A 16,411-nucleotide genomic window follows, 5' to 3' on the forward strand; every position below is an offset into this window, starting at 1 on the left:
AGATCATAATTCTCTTATGTAAATCCAAAACTTACAGAAGCGAGAGAGGACAGACGATATTAAGATGTCTTAAAGGCCAAAACACTTATCCGGTACAGCTCATAGCTGATTATATGTTGTTGAGACCTTCAGATCATTCAGTTCTGTTGATTCATAAGAATGGCCGCCTATTATCTCTATTTCAACTCACAAGAGTCCTCAAATATTGTTTGGCAGATATGGGGTTGGATGGGAGAATGTATGGCATGCATTCATTCTGTATAGGGGCTGCTACCATCGCAACACAGTTGGGAATGCCCTCTGAAAAGATTATGGCCATTGGCAGTCCCAGTGTTACAAGCTGTATATAAGAACATAAAACTAAATTCCGTGATTTGTACTTGGAGAAATTCAGCCCAACTCGTAACATATTTAATTTTTTCTTTTCCTAGGTAATGTTAAAAGACCAGTCTATGTTTGGATTTGTGGGCATTCTTTTATACACTGGGCACACAAGAGAGCACTAGGCAGACCACATGGAAGCATCTAGGCATGCAAAGCCAAGGCATCAATTTTCACTGGATGGGCCTGCAGGGGATGAGATGGAACCAGTTAATGCCATTGATCTTGAGGCATAGACAGAGGCATAGACAGACACTAGCCGCACCATGGGCAATAATCATTCATTTAGGAGGAAACAATAACCAGACTATGCAGTGTAGAGGTAATCCAAAAGATGTAAACACACTACAGGGAGATAAAAGACTTGTTTCCGTCCACGAGCCTGGTCTGGTTCTTTATCATCCACCATAGGGTCTGGCGGAATGAGAAGACACATTATGCACTCGAGAAAACTAGAAGGAAGATTAATAGATAGATGCAAAAATTTATGGCATCAGTCGATGGTTCTTATGTAATGATCTGCAGGAAGGCTATTTATATAACCTGAAAAAGAATGTGCCTCTGGCAGCACATTACCCTAAAAACGCCTTTTTTTTTTTTTTTTTTAACCGCAAGCATTATTTTTGCTATATTTATAGAAAAATGATGAATCTAGGTATTTATTTGTAACAAGTAACAGTCAAAGCAACTTTGCTATTCTATGCAGTTCAAAAAACAAATGTGACAATGCAACTTACAGTTCTTTCTTTCTCTAGGGGCCCCTCTAAACCCTCAGGGCCCTGCTCTCTTATCCCCCTGCTGAATGGAACCTCCCTGACCCAGAATCCCTTGTTGGGTGAGCTCTTAAGGCAGACTCTCAGATAACTGTGGCCTGTCCTTTAAGGTGTTCTGAGAGAGTTTCTTATACACTCCCTCACAGGGTGCTTATAATTAGGAACATTTGTTCCTATCACAGATTTTTAGAATTGCACAGATATGCAAGCAGCTAAATAACATGATTGACAGGAATTTCCTACTCTGGTTTTTTGAGATTTAATTCATTGCTTAAATTACTTTATTACCAGTTTGTAAGGTATTTTAGAAAAACTTTTCAAACAAAGGCATACACATGCATACACATATATCTATATCCACATCTATAATATACATAAGCATACAAGATTTTTAAAAAATTCAGTAGACTGGCAAAGCTGTATTTTTAATTAACAAAATCAAATCATTTTTTCCATATTTATCATTTACAATTCAAAATTTTTTCTGTTAACTAAATATTTCAATATATTAAAATCATTCAGTTATTCAGAGCAAACAATCTCTTCCCATACTTTCTACATATCAACTAATTCTAATTGGACTTTAAGCATGTTGTTTTCCATTAAATCTATCATAAAAGTTGCTCAGATAATATACTGGTTTAGGAGAGGAGGCAAAAGACCTTAATTTAGTTAATTTCTTCTAACTAGTGCAATATGCTCATTAAACAGCTACATAAGAACAGAGAAAATCTGCCTTAGGGAAAACGTGAAGATATGCATCATAAAAGATATAGGACCTGCACTTTTGTTATTGCATTATGATTTACATGCATGTCTACCCTCAACAAAAATAGGAATTATATGAATAATTCATGATACATCATGCTGAAAACTTAAGCCCTTAAATTAGGGGGAAAAAACTGTCTCTTCTTGAAATACTGTATGGTCAAATGTATACATTTCTAATTTGCCATTCATGTGTTCTTACAGTCAAAACAATTTCTGCATCATCTTCTCTGTCTCTATAAATGCTAACCTTCAAGATCTTTTTCTTTTCAAAGCCCCCCCCCCCCATAATCGATAGAAATGTGGAGGCACAAAATCTTTCTTCTCTTATTTCTGAGTGCCTCCTAGGGCTCCCTAAACATTTCAATTCCAAATTTAACTAGCAATTCTCACTGACAGCCTTATGCTACTCTATCTTTGCCCTCATCTCATATAATATTATTTTTCACACCCTATACTCTACACAGACCACAATCTCTATACTTCTTTCTTGATCTACTGCTCTCTCCCATTTTCAAACATTTTCCTTCCATCTATTCTCTCTGAATCTTGCTCATCCTGAAAGTATAGGAAGTCTAGCCCCCTCTTTCATCTTCATGTCTCAATCCAGGGAAAATTAACACTTGTCTCCTTCAGACTTTTCTCTCTCTACATTTAACACATCAGGGTGTTTACCAACCCACAGAGTACGTGTCCCTTCATCACCAACTCTTAGCTTACTTTCTGTGGTGGTAGTTAGTCTACTAGTTACACCTCATTTAATGACATCTATTATGCATACTATGTTTTACTTATATTTATGTGAGATCTACATTAGGAGATATTAAATCAATTTCATGTATTTTAGTAAAGGAAGTATTTAAGAATGAAAGTTGAACATCTCTTTTTCATTAATTCACCTAAAGTAAGTTATCTCATATGTTTACACTGGAAGAGGCACAAGGGATGTGCATATCGTTATGGTGAGTGGGGTACTTATCCTTTCATTATATAGTTTAAAGGAGGACAGTTGCTTCTGTTTCTAATTTTATGGAAAGCATACAAATCAATAGGGTAGTAAAGGCTTGAAAATAATCCCTAATTTAACAAGGTTAAATCTTTTCCTGTATCTACAGAAATAGCACATATTATGGAATAAAAATTAACTCAAGCATCAGCAATCAGATACACGGATCCCTCGCAAATAAAACCATTTATATGAATCTACTAGATAAGGGAGCCCTGACCGACGTGCCGCAAATGCGAAGTAGAGAGCAGCTCTACCGCGCATGCGCAGGCGAGCACGTCGGCCAGAGCGGAGCGTGCCCGAAAAAAAAAATGGTGCCTGCTCCTTAGGAGCAGGAGCGGCGACAAGCAGGCGCGGGAGGAGCAGTAGTGGCGGCGGCGGCGACGCGCGCGGGAGGGAGGAGCAGTAGCGGCGGCGATGACGCACGCGAGGGAGGGAGGAGCAGTAGTGGCGGCGACGCGCACGAGGGAGGATCAGTAGCGGCGGCGGCGACACGGGCAAGGGAGGGAGGATCAGTAGCGGCGGAGGCGACGCGCGCGAGGGAGGGACACCCCCCTGTCTGTCGGTTGTGGATGAGCTGAAAGGGGAAGGGGATTGAGAGAGGGGGAGTAAGTGAGGGGAGTGGAGGGGAGAGTGAGCTGAGGGGAGGGGGGAGAGTGAGTTGAGGGGAGGGGGGAGAGTGAGGTGAGGGGAGGGAGGAGAGAGTGAGGGGAGGGGGGGGAGAGAGGGCGGTGAGGGGAGGGGGGGAGAGCGGAGGTGAGGGGAGAGGGGGGAGGGAAGCGAGGAGAGAAGGAGTCGGGGGGAGGGAGAGGGAAGGAAATTGACCGAAAAATTTTTTTTAAATTTAGCCCGTTGTTACGGACTTAACGGTCTAGTCTTCTACAAGAAGACCATGCAAGTCAAACATCTTAATTGACCAATACATGAGAAACAGTGAAATCTTCATATTTTGAGAGATTAACATTATCCCACCATTTTAGTTTAAAAGGACTTCTTTTGATATTTTGGCATCAATAGTTTGTTTTTACAACAATCATTCACTAGGCATGGCTTTTGCTTCAAGCTACACACATGCTATCGCTGTAAGATGAAGGGCTTATGGTACCCATTAGAGAAGCTCTGAATCTTGCAAACTGCAAATTTGAATGACTTATAAATACGAGGACAAATCATTCTATGATACAGAAATATAACAGCAAGAGCCTTTCTCTAGCCTAGAAAAAATGGTCGTCTAGGGTTCCTGCCCATGCTGACAAATTAACATTTTATCACAACAAAAGTAGGAGAAACTGCTACTTTAATATATATTATAGAGAAATATTTAAGTTTTAAAATTTAATGGGAGAGGTATATTTCCACAAAAGAGCAGTATATGCTTTATATTCATCATGTATAAACTGACAGCTTTACAATAAAGAGAGAACTCAAGAGTAGATTACTCTTTTTTTCTGGAATGCTATTTTTATTTATTTTAATTACCTAGATCTTCGGATCATTTACAATTTTATTTCAGATGTGTCAAAAAAATTAGAAAATTGTAGCCCAGCACTGTTACAAAATATTCTCATTAAATGTGTTTTGGGTTTTTTTGTATTTTTAAATCTGTACAAATTAAAGTCTTACCCTGCACATTATAGAGTCGCACTGTGTGTGTTACATGATGAAAGAAGCATGTAACTTCGGAGAAAATACTTCCACGAGTAATCCTTATAATTGGTGGATCTGTGAAAACATAAGGCTGCAAAAAAAAGCACATATTTCAAGGAAAGAAAGATAATAAATTGCCAAGTATATTTTAGCGCAGCATCAACAGGGGAATGTGCAGAAAATTCAATGTCCACACTTCTTTAGAACAAACACAAATTTTTCTATTTATTCGGCAACTCCACAGTGTGAAAATGCAAATTCTGTAAAACAGACGGGTCCCCCGACACGGACCCGTGTTTCGCCACCAGGCTGCGTCAGGTGGGACAAACGGGGAAACTTTGTTGTTCTGAATTAACCTTTCAGCAAGGGCGTCACTGGGATGATGATCTCAGTTATTGTACTATCAAACTACTCTGCTAAAACATTTAAAACTGTACTTCAAATTTCAGACTTCTATACCTCTGTTCTAGTGCTAACTCAAGGTGGATTATGACATAATAAAATTACAATAGTATCATATAAATCTTCCTTTCACATACAATAAGAATTACTTAAATACAGAAAAAATACTAAACAATCGAAATAAAACAAAGCTTAAGTTAGTTATTTCTGAATACATAAATATTGGAATACATAAAAAAATATAAAACCAAATCAGCATATCTGTAAAACAAATACAAATCAACAAAACAAAAAATTAAAATCAGAATAAAGATAAGGCAGAAGTAAAATGCAGAACTAAAAAAAAAAAAAAGGAAAGAGGAGTCCTAAACAAGCCAGTCCTAACAACTTTCCTAAAAATTATGCAAGTAAATACACTTTCAATCTGTTTCTGGATCTATGAGGGCAAATCTAGGAAATTCTAAACTTTGATACCCTCCATACAGCTAACAGTTTTCATTGATTAGAACCTTTATAGTTTGCTCACATCTTCTCTCAGCAATTATTACCGTTAGTGCCATATATTTTTGGTTTAAATTTCTATCATGCACTAAATCCATCTATTGGCTATAGCAGGGGTGAGCAAACTGGGGGGCTTGAACAATCCTGAAAGGGGGCACACTGGCTGCCCAATCAAAGAAAGAAAAATTGGCTATGCAGTTGAGTCTTGGTGCCATGGAGGCACTGCAAAGCTCAGGAGGGAGGAAGCTTCCAGAAAGTAGTGACATTATAAGAATGCCACTGCCTAGCCATGTCTCTCTTTTGGTGGGCCAGGGAGAAGAGCTGCTTACTCTGTGGCAGAATTGGACAAGGGAACAGCTACTGCAGTGTTTCCACAACCCAGGAAGAGCTACCCACTTCAGGCCAAAGCCCAGAAAGTTTCTGTTGCAGCCAGATTCTTACCCAGGGAGAGAGATCACAGCTGGTGCCTGCTGGAGGAAAACAAACGGTAAGGCTGCAGAGTGGAATGGATAAAGAAGTCAGAGAGAATTAGGAATTGGGAGGGAAGAGTGGACGGAGACGGGGAAGAGAAAATAAAGGAAAATAGTGGAAAACAGTTAAATAAGCAAATCAAAACATGACAAAATAAAAAAGACGGGCATACAAAAATAGAGAAAATAGAAAAAGTTAAAGAGAAAAAAACAAGCAGGGTGGGATAGGATTTCCTCAGTTCCTAAAACCTTTTGGCTAGCATCTAAGTTTTTAAAAAATATTTCAACCTTTACAATTGTGGCATGCATGTCTGGATGCGAAATGGTGTATGTGTTTCTGAGTTTGTCTGGTGTGCTTGGTCTGTGTGTGTAATCTATGTCTCTGTGTGTAATATGGTCTGTCTGCCTGTCTAATTGTGTCTAGGTGTGATGTGTATTTGTTTGGATGTGTTGTGACTATGCTTCTCTCTCCACTTATCTGTATTCTTCAGTCTGATGGTGGTGTGTCTGATGTTCTGTCTAGGTGGGGTATGTGTTTCTGTGCCTGTCTGGATATTTAGTTTGTCTCTCTCTGTGGGGTGCCCTGTGTGCAGGCTGTTTTGTCTCTGTGTCTGTCTGGATATTGGGTGTGTATGTCTGTGTGTAGGGTCTCTATGTCTGTCTGGGAAACTTTCTCATTCTGTTAGTCTGGGTATGGGGTTGTCTGTGAATGAGGTATCTGTTTCTCTGTCTCTGTCCTGGGTACAGGATCTCTGCCTCTCTGTGCCCATGTGTGAGCATGTGTGTGAGCTTATTCCTTTCAAAAACTCGGAGAAACAAAATGGGGGCTTTGAGCCATTGGTTGGCAGTATGGCTGCTTGGTGGATACACTTAGTAGAGGTTTGTGCTTCCAGCGCTAGCATAAAACTGGTAGGCGTATGTTTCCAGCGCAAGGAGCGGGTAAATGCTGACTCTTGCTCCTGGTGGGGATTTTTGAGGTTGGAGAGTAGGAGGAAGGGCCTTGAGAAGGGGGGGTTGTGGAGCAATGGGGAGTAAATTAGACTGGCAAGGGGGGAAGGGCATGGCCTTACAGGTTTTTCTGAACGGGATGGGGGGGGAGGGGAGTGCGCACGACGGCTTCAATACATTTAAACTGTGGTAGAGGATAGAGTTGCTTACCTGTAACAGGTACTCTCCTAAGACAGCAGGATGTTAATCCTCACACATGGGTGACATCATCGGATGGAGCCCGGCACGGAAAACTTATGTCAAAGTTTCTGGAACTTTGACGAGGTATACTGAGCATGCCCAGCATGCACTAATCCTTGCTGGGTCTCTCTTCAGTTTCATAACATAGAATTACGATAAAAATAAATAATAAACAATAGGAGAAACCCAATTCCGCAGGGTAGCAGGCGCGTTTCATGAGGACCAACATCCTGATGTCCTAGGAGAACACCTGTTACAGGTAAGCAATTCTGCTTTCTCCTAGGACAAGCAAGATGGTAGTCCTCACATGGATGAATCCCTAGCTTCAGGCTGCTCCCCAACACAAAAGGGGACCAACAGACACCAACTAGTTGCCAACGGTCACAACAAGAACAGTGCTGTTGGTAATCGAGGGGGAGACAGCCTGAACCCAAACAATGGGCCCTAGGCAGAGAGAGTTGGGTTCTACACCTCAAAGATATTCTGTAGGACAGGATGACAACCTACTTTCACGTCGGCCATCCCTATCCAGACAGTAGTATGATGCGAATGTGTGGAGAGAACTCCACATCACAGCCTTGCTGACCTCCTCCATGGAAACTGCTTGCAAGTAGGCCACCGATGTTGCCATGGATCTGACAGAATGAGCCTTGACATGACTCCCAAGATGCAGTCCCACCTGGGCAGAACAGGAGATGCAATCTGCCAGCCAATTGGATAGTGTCTGTTTGGCAATGGCAACTCCCAACCTATTCCTGTCAAAAGAAATGAAAAGTTGGGAGGACTGTCTATGGGCTTCTGTCCACTCCAGGTAGAAAGCTAAGGCTCTCTTAGAATCCAAACTGTACCATGCTTGTTTGCCTTGGTGCGAATGGGGCCTGGGAAAGAATGTTGGCAGGACAATGACTGGTTAAGATGGAAATCTGTCACCAACTTAGGCAGGAGCTTAGGGTGCTGCGCAAGACCACCCTGTCATGATAAAACTTGGTATAAGGTGGAATAATCACTAAGACCTGGGAGCTTGCTGACCCTGCGCGCTGAAGTGAACGCCACCAAAAATATTTATTTATTTATTTATGGTTTTTATATACCGATCTTCTTACATTATATGTAAATCAAATCGGTTTACAGAGAACAGTTGAATAAGCTTGCTTGTGGGCAATTACATATACCAAAGAACTTTTTTGAGTAACATATTGTATAACTTTTTTGAATAACTTTTTTGAATAACATTTAAAACATAACATTTAAAACATAAGAGCAAAATATACATGGCACAACAAAGTCTTATATGTCTAAATCTTAATGTTTTAGATTGAGCTTTTCTAAATAGCATTTAAAGGAGAAATAAAAAGCCAAAAAAGACAATGTCTAAAATATGGTATTATGGAATATTCCTAGTTCCTAATTGTACAGATGTCTTACAGGAGTTTGTTAACAGTAGTGTAAGATAATTTACTTCTGCATCGGTAATTCGAAGCGATCAGGGAGGAATGGGGATGGGTAGAGTAAGGGTGAGGGGTCGGGAAGGGTGGGCGAAACTCAGAATCCAGGGGGAGAGAAGAATAAAGGGAGGGGGGATGGAGGGGTTATATAATTAGAGCGTAGAGGATGTAAAAAGGATGTAAAAAAAAAAAAATATATGACCTTCCAGGTCAGGTACTTCAGATCACAGGTGCGCAGTGGCTGAAAAGGACCTTTCATCAGCTGAGCGAGCATCACGGTGAGGTCCCAAGACACAGCAAGAGGCCTTACGGAAGGCTACAATTGACGCAGACCCCGCATGAAGCGTACAACTATGGACTGTACAGAGCTGGGCGTACCATCTACACCTTGGTGGTATGTTCCAGTAGCACTCAGATGAAACCTAATGGAGTTGGTTTCCAAGCCAGCCACCAATAGGTACAGAAAGTAGTCAAGCAGTTTTCATGTGGAGCAGGAGAAAGGATCTAGGGCCTTTTGCTCATACCACACAGAAAATCTCCTCCACTTTAGTCTGTAGGACTTCCAAGTGGAAGGCTTTCTAGAAGCTACCAGGACCTGAGACATGTCTTCGGAAAGATCAAGTGGCTATAGGATCAGCCTCTCAACATCCAGGCTGTGAGCGACAGGTACTGGAAGCTGGGATGCCGCAGCCTGCACTGATCCTGCGTGATGAGATCTGGGGAAGTCCCCAGACTGATAGGTTCTTGGAAGGAAAACTCCAGCAAGTGTGGGAATCAGATATGTCTCGGCCAATGGGGGCTAGGAAGATCATGGTGCCCCGGTCTTTTCGAAGCTTCAGGAGAGTCTTCGTACCTAGAGGAAGCGGAGGATACATGTACAGAAGACTTTTGCCCCAATGGCGAGCAAAGGCATCTGAGGCTGGTTTGCTGTCCGACCTGTACAAGTAACAGAACTGAGTCACCTTCCTGCTATAGGGAGACATGAACAAGTCCACGTCTGGGTTCCCACAGAAGCAGAAGATATGGTTTGCTATCCCCTAGTCGAGTGACCACTCGTGGGGCCTGAAGGTCTGACAATCTGTATGCTATGCCGTTCTCTGTTATGGCCAGGTACAAGGCCCGGAGAACCAACCTGTGGGACAGAGTCCATGACCAGATCTGGACAGGATGTATGACCCCATGCATCCCTGCTTGTTGACATACCACATGGCTACTTGGTTGTCTGTTTGGATCAGAACAATTTTGTTGGACAGCCGATCTCTGAAAGCCCATAGAGCATACCTGATCACCCAGAGCTCCAGGAAGTTGATTTTACACTGTACTTTCTAAGCTGACCACAGACCCCGGGAGCAGAGCCCATCTACATGGACACCCCACCCCCAGGGTGGGTGCATCTGTGTTAAGGACAATTTGGATACAGGGATTTTGGAAAGAACAATATTCCTTGCTACAAATTCGAAATGATGCGCCACTAGGAAAAGGAGTCCCAGAGGGACAGCATGTTGCGGACGCAGTCCTGAAGGTTCTGGGTGGCCTGGCACCACTGACCATTGGGCTCTGCACATGTGCAAGCGTGCCAAGAGTGACATGGACGGCTGCAGCCATATGGCCCAGCAGCCTCAACATGTGCTGATCTGGCACCTGTTGGTTCTGTTGAATCACCTCTGCTATGGATGCTGAGGTGATCGCCCTGGTGCACAGTTGGTAGGCCTTCTCCTGAGCCATGTCTAACAGAGCTCCTATAAACGTCAACTGAGGGGATGGGCTGAGGTGAGACTTTGGGAAATTGATGACGAACCCTAGTGACTACAGCACCTGGATGGTCAAGTGCAAGGACCGATCTTGCCCCTGCCTGAAAGGCACTCTTGTCCAGCCAATATCCAGATAAGGGAAAACATGCACTCCCAAGTCTGCGGAGGTGCACCCCCACCATGGCCAGACATTTCGTAAAGACACGTGGGGCCAATGCTAGACCCAATGGCAACACACTGTACTGTAAGTGCTATTTTCCCACCACAAATCTGAGATACTTCCTGTATCCTGGGAAGATCTCTATATGAGTGTATGTGTCCTTTAAATCAAGGGAGCATAGCCAGTCCCCTTTTTTGCAAGCAGAGAATCAGGGTGCCCAGTGAAACCATCTTGAACTTTTCTTTTCTTAGAAATTTGTTCAAGGCCCTCAGGTCTAGGATGGGACGGAGTCCCCCTGTTCTCTTTAGGATAAGGAAGTACCAAGAGTAAAATCCCTGCTCTTTGCCTTGGTGGAATAGGCTCGACTGCTCCGGCCGTTAAGAGGGTGGAAAGCTCCCCAAAAAAGTACGTCCTGATGTACTACAGGTCCCCAAAATGGGCACAAAGGAGAATTTGGCAGAACACCACTGGTCTGAGGTTATACTGGGCCACCAAATCACGAAGAACCGTAGCCTGCCCCCTATGGAGGTCCAGCATCTCACGTATGGGTGGCTGGCTCAAGCTCCCTATGATCCAGTCAAAACCCCATCTTGTGATTTGGCTGGAGTGCCAGTTGGGGCTTGGGAGCCATCTGCTGCCTGGGACAGCTGCAAGAGTTCACACTCTGCGAACAGGAGCGAGGAGCCGGAGGATAATACTTCCTCTGGCAATAGAAAGACTTTCTCGGGCCATGCCTTGCCGACCTCCTGGCTGAGGATGGTAGGTTTGTAGTGCTAGTGGAGAGTTGTTGAAGGGTCTAAAAGTGATCCCGCAACTGGGCCACCGCATCTCTCACCTTATCTCTGAAGAGATTCTCCTCTGTGCATGGCAGCTCAGCGAATCTTTCCTGTACCTCCGGTTGGAGATCAGAGGCCTGGAGCCACGCCATTCTGCAGGTGCCAATTTGCACTGCAGAGAATCTCGGCTGACATCTGGAAAACATCGCAGGTGGATCAAACCTCGTGTTTTCCTGATGCACCAGCGATGGGAAGGTGTCTTGCTGCTGTTGAGATAGCCGATCAGCCACCTCCTATACCTGTTCCAGAGGTTGTGAGAATATTGGCTCATGTAGAGCTGATGGGAGGCAATGAGCATAGCCCCCTGAAAAACTTTCCTCCCAAGGGCATCCAGTGCTCTATGCTCTCTCCATGGGGTGCCGAAGCATGGGTCAGAGAGCTTTTGGCCTTTTTGTGGGCGGGTTTGACCACTACCATTTGGTGTGCCAGCTGGCATCTGTCTAACCTGGTAGCCTATTGGACAAGGCAAACCCTGTCTGCCTTCCTGTTAACAGAAGGAACTGTGAGGGGGTGCTCCCAAATCCTCAACAGCAACTCCTTAAAGATCTTGTGCACCAGGACCTCCAAAATCTCTTTAGGAGCTTCCACAAACTGGAGGATCTCCAGCATTTTTATGCTGAGCATCCTCCTCCGTCATTAACCGAAACGGGATGGCTTCCGCCATCATCCACACAAATCCTGTGAAGGTCAGGTCCTCAGGGGGAGACAAACTTCGCTCCTCTGGAGAAGGTTCTGAGGGGAAACCTTTCAAATTCTCTGAGGAGGATTCTGCAGTGTCTTCCCCCCAGGGGTCGAAAAGCGCTTCATCCTCGTTGCAATCCACAGGGGATGGGGCCCTAAGTGCTCGGCTTTTGTCCAGAGGTCTAGGCACCAGTGGCACTGGTGCTGGATCCGGCAAAGCTGGACAATGGACTACAGACCATGGGGCTGGCACCGGCATTGACAGGACATCCTCCTTGGGGGAACCAGTGACAACCACTGCATCAGTCAGGGGAAGTATCGGTGCCCCATCAGGATTGATGGCTCCCTGGGAACAGACATCAGTTGGGTCGGTAACACACCGATGAGCACACTGACGCTCCAGCAGCGGTTCTAGCAGGGAGAACCTGGGCACAAATACAGTCTGTGCCACCGTCTTGATGCCCCAGTGTGCCCAGTCGACCGCCAGCTGGACTCTGCACTTCAACTCCTCCTCAAAAGTTGCTGATGCAAAAACGGACTGGGAGGTAAGATGAGTGGCCAGAACTTCTTTGGAACTTTGAGGTGGATCGGCGATGAACACCCGGACCAGTGGATATTGTGTCTGGGACCCACGGCATAGATGGAGGATAGGCATGCCTCACAGCAGGGTCACTTCGTGGGCATCACAGCAAGAGCTAGCGCCAACCCAAGCCTGGCACTGTGCATCAAGAGTGACCGGTGCCGATGCTTCCTTGGCTTCCCTCAGTACTCGGCCTGGTCTTTCCCCGGTGCCGAGGTCAAAGGCAACCAACCCGATGTCTCGACCTGGAAGAGACTGATGGGCCGGTTCTCTGTGCCCCTATCCACAGATGGCATCGACGGAGCAGATGGCCCTGCTGATGTCGATGGCTCGGTGTCCATCAGTGCGTCTCTATGGTCCTTCAGCATCAATGCCACCAATGCCGAAGTCAATGACTCGAACTTCCTCACTCCAAAGAGCTTCTCCATCTTATTGATGCAAGCACGACATCCTTTCGGGGTCATCTGGTCGCACATGCAGCACCCCTGAATGTCATACAATGCCCTCAGTCAGAGGATGCACACCTCATGTGGGTCCGAGATTGACATGGTCCTTGGGCACTGAGGGCATCGACAAAAACCTGACAAGGCCATGGCAAGATGAACTGAAAGGGGCAAAAAAGCAACAGCTGGTGGGCACAAAAGTACTGCTGCCAAGGGGGAACGGATCGAAAGGAAACAAAGAAATGACGAAAAATCTGACTAGAAGTGAAAGGGAATCGAAGAGGGACCAGTTATTGTAAAAAAAACACGAAACACACCGAAAAGGGTAGGTGAAGAATTTTCCAAAATGTTACTTTTTAGAAACAACATGAGCTCAGAAACCACGATGTGACATCTCCACGGAAAGAGAGAGACTGAAGAGGGACCCCGCATGGACACTTGGACTAGGGCATGTTGGGCATTCTCAGTGTGCCTAGTCAAAGTTAAAAAAAAACTCTGACATAAGTTTTCTGTGTGACTCCATCCAATAATGTCACCATGTGTGAAGACTACTATCCTGCTTGTCCTAGGAGAATACAAAGCCCAATATGGCAACTTTGATATTACGTGGAAGACACACCAAACCGGGCCATGGGCCTTTTAATTCCTGGGGGTTTTGTGGATATTTTGTTTCCTTTCCAGGTTTCAGGCAAAAGCGCTACTTACCCAGATATGTTTTGAAGATATCCGGGTAAGTAGCAAGTTATCCAGCCATACAAGGTTGGATAACCTAGGTGGATGTGTGTCATATTTGGCTAAGCTAGCCGGATAACTGAACTCCTCCCCAGAACACCCTAGTGACACCCTCTTTTTATCCAGCTAAATTATAGCCAGATAAATAGTTATTCAACTATAATTTAGCTAGATAAGTGGCTGAATATGCCAATTGTGTCATTTAGATGGATAACTTTAGTTGGTAGTAGCATTACTATATACATATATAGTTACCCATCCTGGAGGCCCCAACCAATTACCTGAATAATAGAGGAACCATGGCTCAAAAAGTTTGCTTGCCCCAGGCTATAGCACAATGAATCTCCAAAACTGTTTTGAATTCCTTCACCAAATTTTCAAACACAATTTACCTAATCCTTATAACACTTACCTAATTAATTGTTACACTAATTTAATTATATACAGCACTAGCAGTTTAAACAGCACATTAAATGGTAAACATGCAACAAGGTGGGGGGGAAGGGTAGAATGAATCAGTAATACAAGCTACATAGATATAATAGGTAAGGAAGGAGCCTAATCAGAAGCTTGCAATCTGTTTATTGAAGGAGACCATGCTTTATAAGTATTACAGGGTTGCACTGATTACTTTATGAAACACAGAACATAAGAAATGCCATACTGTGTCAGACCAAAGGTCCATCAAGCCCAGCATTGTATCTCAGACAGTGGCCAATTCAGGTAACAAATACCTGACAGGATCTTTATAAATAGATTTAATCCTCCTTGCTCAAAACCAGGGACAAGCAGTGGCTTTCCTAAATCTACATGGCTAATACTCCTCTATGGACTTTTCTTCCAATAACTTCTGTAAACCCATTTTAAAACCACCTACACTCATCCTCTAGTAACAAATTCCACAGTTTAATTGTGCACTAAGAGAAAAACTACTTTTATCTGATTTGTTTTAAATGTGCTCCCTATTAGTTTCATGGAATGTTTCCTAGTTCTATAACTATTTGATAAGGTAATTAAATGTTCCTGCTTTACCCATGCCACTCACTCAAGATTGTATAGACCTCTATTATATCTTATCTCAGATTCGTCTTCTCCAACCTGAAAAGCCCTGACATATTTCACCTTTTCTCATACGGAAACGATTCCACACCTTTTATCATTTTGGCTGCCCTTCTCTGTACCTTTTCTATTTCCGCTATATCTTTTTATGATTTTGCCTTCTGACTACCATTCTTAATGAATGTAATACATCTAGTCTGGGCATCCAAATGGTACTTAAAACAGCATCCATGCTACTTAGAAACTTTTGATGCACTGCTCATTTTAGGTTTTTTTCCCTCATTTTATCATAATCTCCCTGTTAAAACTTAAATGCTACTGTTGTAGTTTTTCTCAATGTCCTCCTTTCCGTGATTACGTTATGATCATCATTGTTAAGTAGTCCCTCCACTGTTACTTCTTACTCCAGATTCTGTATCGCAGTGAGAATTAGATCTAGTTTCCTCCTCTTATCTATTCCATGACCAGATGCTCCATGAAGCAGAAATTTGTAGCATCTAGAAACTTAATATTCCTAGCATGTCCCAATATTTAACCTATGAATATTGGAGCAATCCAAATCTCCCATTATTGTTTCCTAATTTGTCAGCTTTCCTATTTTCTATTAGCATTTCACTATCTGTCTTTATCCTAGTCAAGCAGAAAAGATATTTCCACTGCTTTACTTTTCCCCCATCACATAATATACTGCATTGTGTCTCCTGCAGGATTATCTTGTTGACTCTATATGTCATCCTTAATATATAGTGCCACCTCCTCTTCCAATTTGATGTGGTTTAGGATTTCATTATAATTTGGTCAATACTTTCCAGGCAATGTTCCTTTTTTTTTTCTTCCTTTTTTTGGTAAACTCGTGGCCTCCCTAGATGTGGACTTGGAATGCATTCTTTTTCTTGTTTATTTCTGTAGCTATCATTCATTTCTTTATGCTTTTACTCGTTAATGATTTAAAGGCAATAAAAGATTAAATTATTAAACAAAAATAATTTGTACCTTAGTATCAGTATTCCATTATCAGGTCTCTGAGATGTCTATCTCTTCGTCTTTGTTCAGTGCCATAAATTCTAACTCTCTAATCTTATTTTTTGACTTCTGCATTTGCATACAAAAATCAAAGTAGTTTGGTTTTTTTTACTTTATCTTTATTTGCATATAAATTAAATTAAAAAATAAATTTGTCAAAGAAAAAAAAAGAGTAAATGTATTACAACATTAATAAAGAAAAATAAGAATATAACAATTATAATTCATACATACTTCAATGAGACCACAATACTTGGAGATTCAAGAGAAAATACCTAGGGGGCCTACAGAAATACCATATTAAGAAACTAAAAAAAATGTAATATCTGGCTTCACATTACTATACCTAAACAACTTGTTACACTGTACTTCATACTAGTGTGAAATCACTAGTGGCTATCTAGAAAAAATCTCAATTGAGATGGCTCAAAGAAAACATATTTGACTACAGCTAACATAATACATTTACAAGGAAATGAAAAAAACAAGTAGCACCAAGCAGCAACACTTGAGACTGCATAAATAAAAATGTTTTCTTGCACTCCTGTGTTGGTTTAGCCAAGTC

At 42.8% G+C, this 16,411-nt stretch overlaps 1 protein-coding gene across 1 annotated transcript in view; it reads right to left on the reverse strand.

Moving 5' to 3' along the window:
* Window positions 1–16,411, reverse strand: part of MAN2A1 (mannosidase alpha class 2A member 1) — a 485,077-nt gene that overhangs the window by 126,191 nt on the left and 342,475 nt on the right. Inside the window, 1 exon segment of the mRNA XM_029571989.1 lies at window positions 4,552–4,666. Coding sequence (XP_029427849.1) covers window positions 4,552–4,666 — 115 coding nt within the window.

Source organism: Rhinatrema bivittatum, chromosome 1, assembly GCF_901001135.1.
Source record: "Rhinatrema bivittatum chromosome 1, aRhiBiv1.1, whole genome shotgun sequence".
NCBI lineage: Eukaryota > Metazoa > Chordata > Amphibia > Gymnophiona > Rhinatrematidae > Rhinatrema > Rhinatrema bivittatum.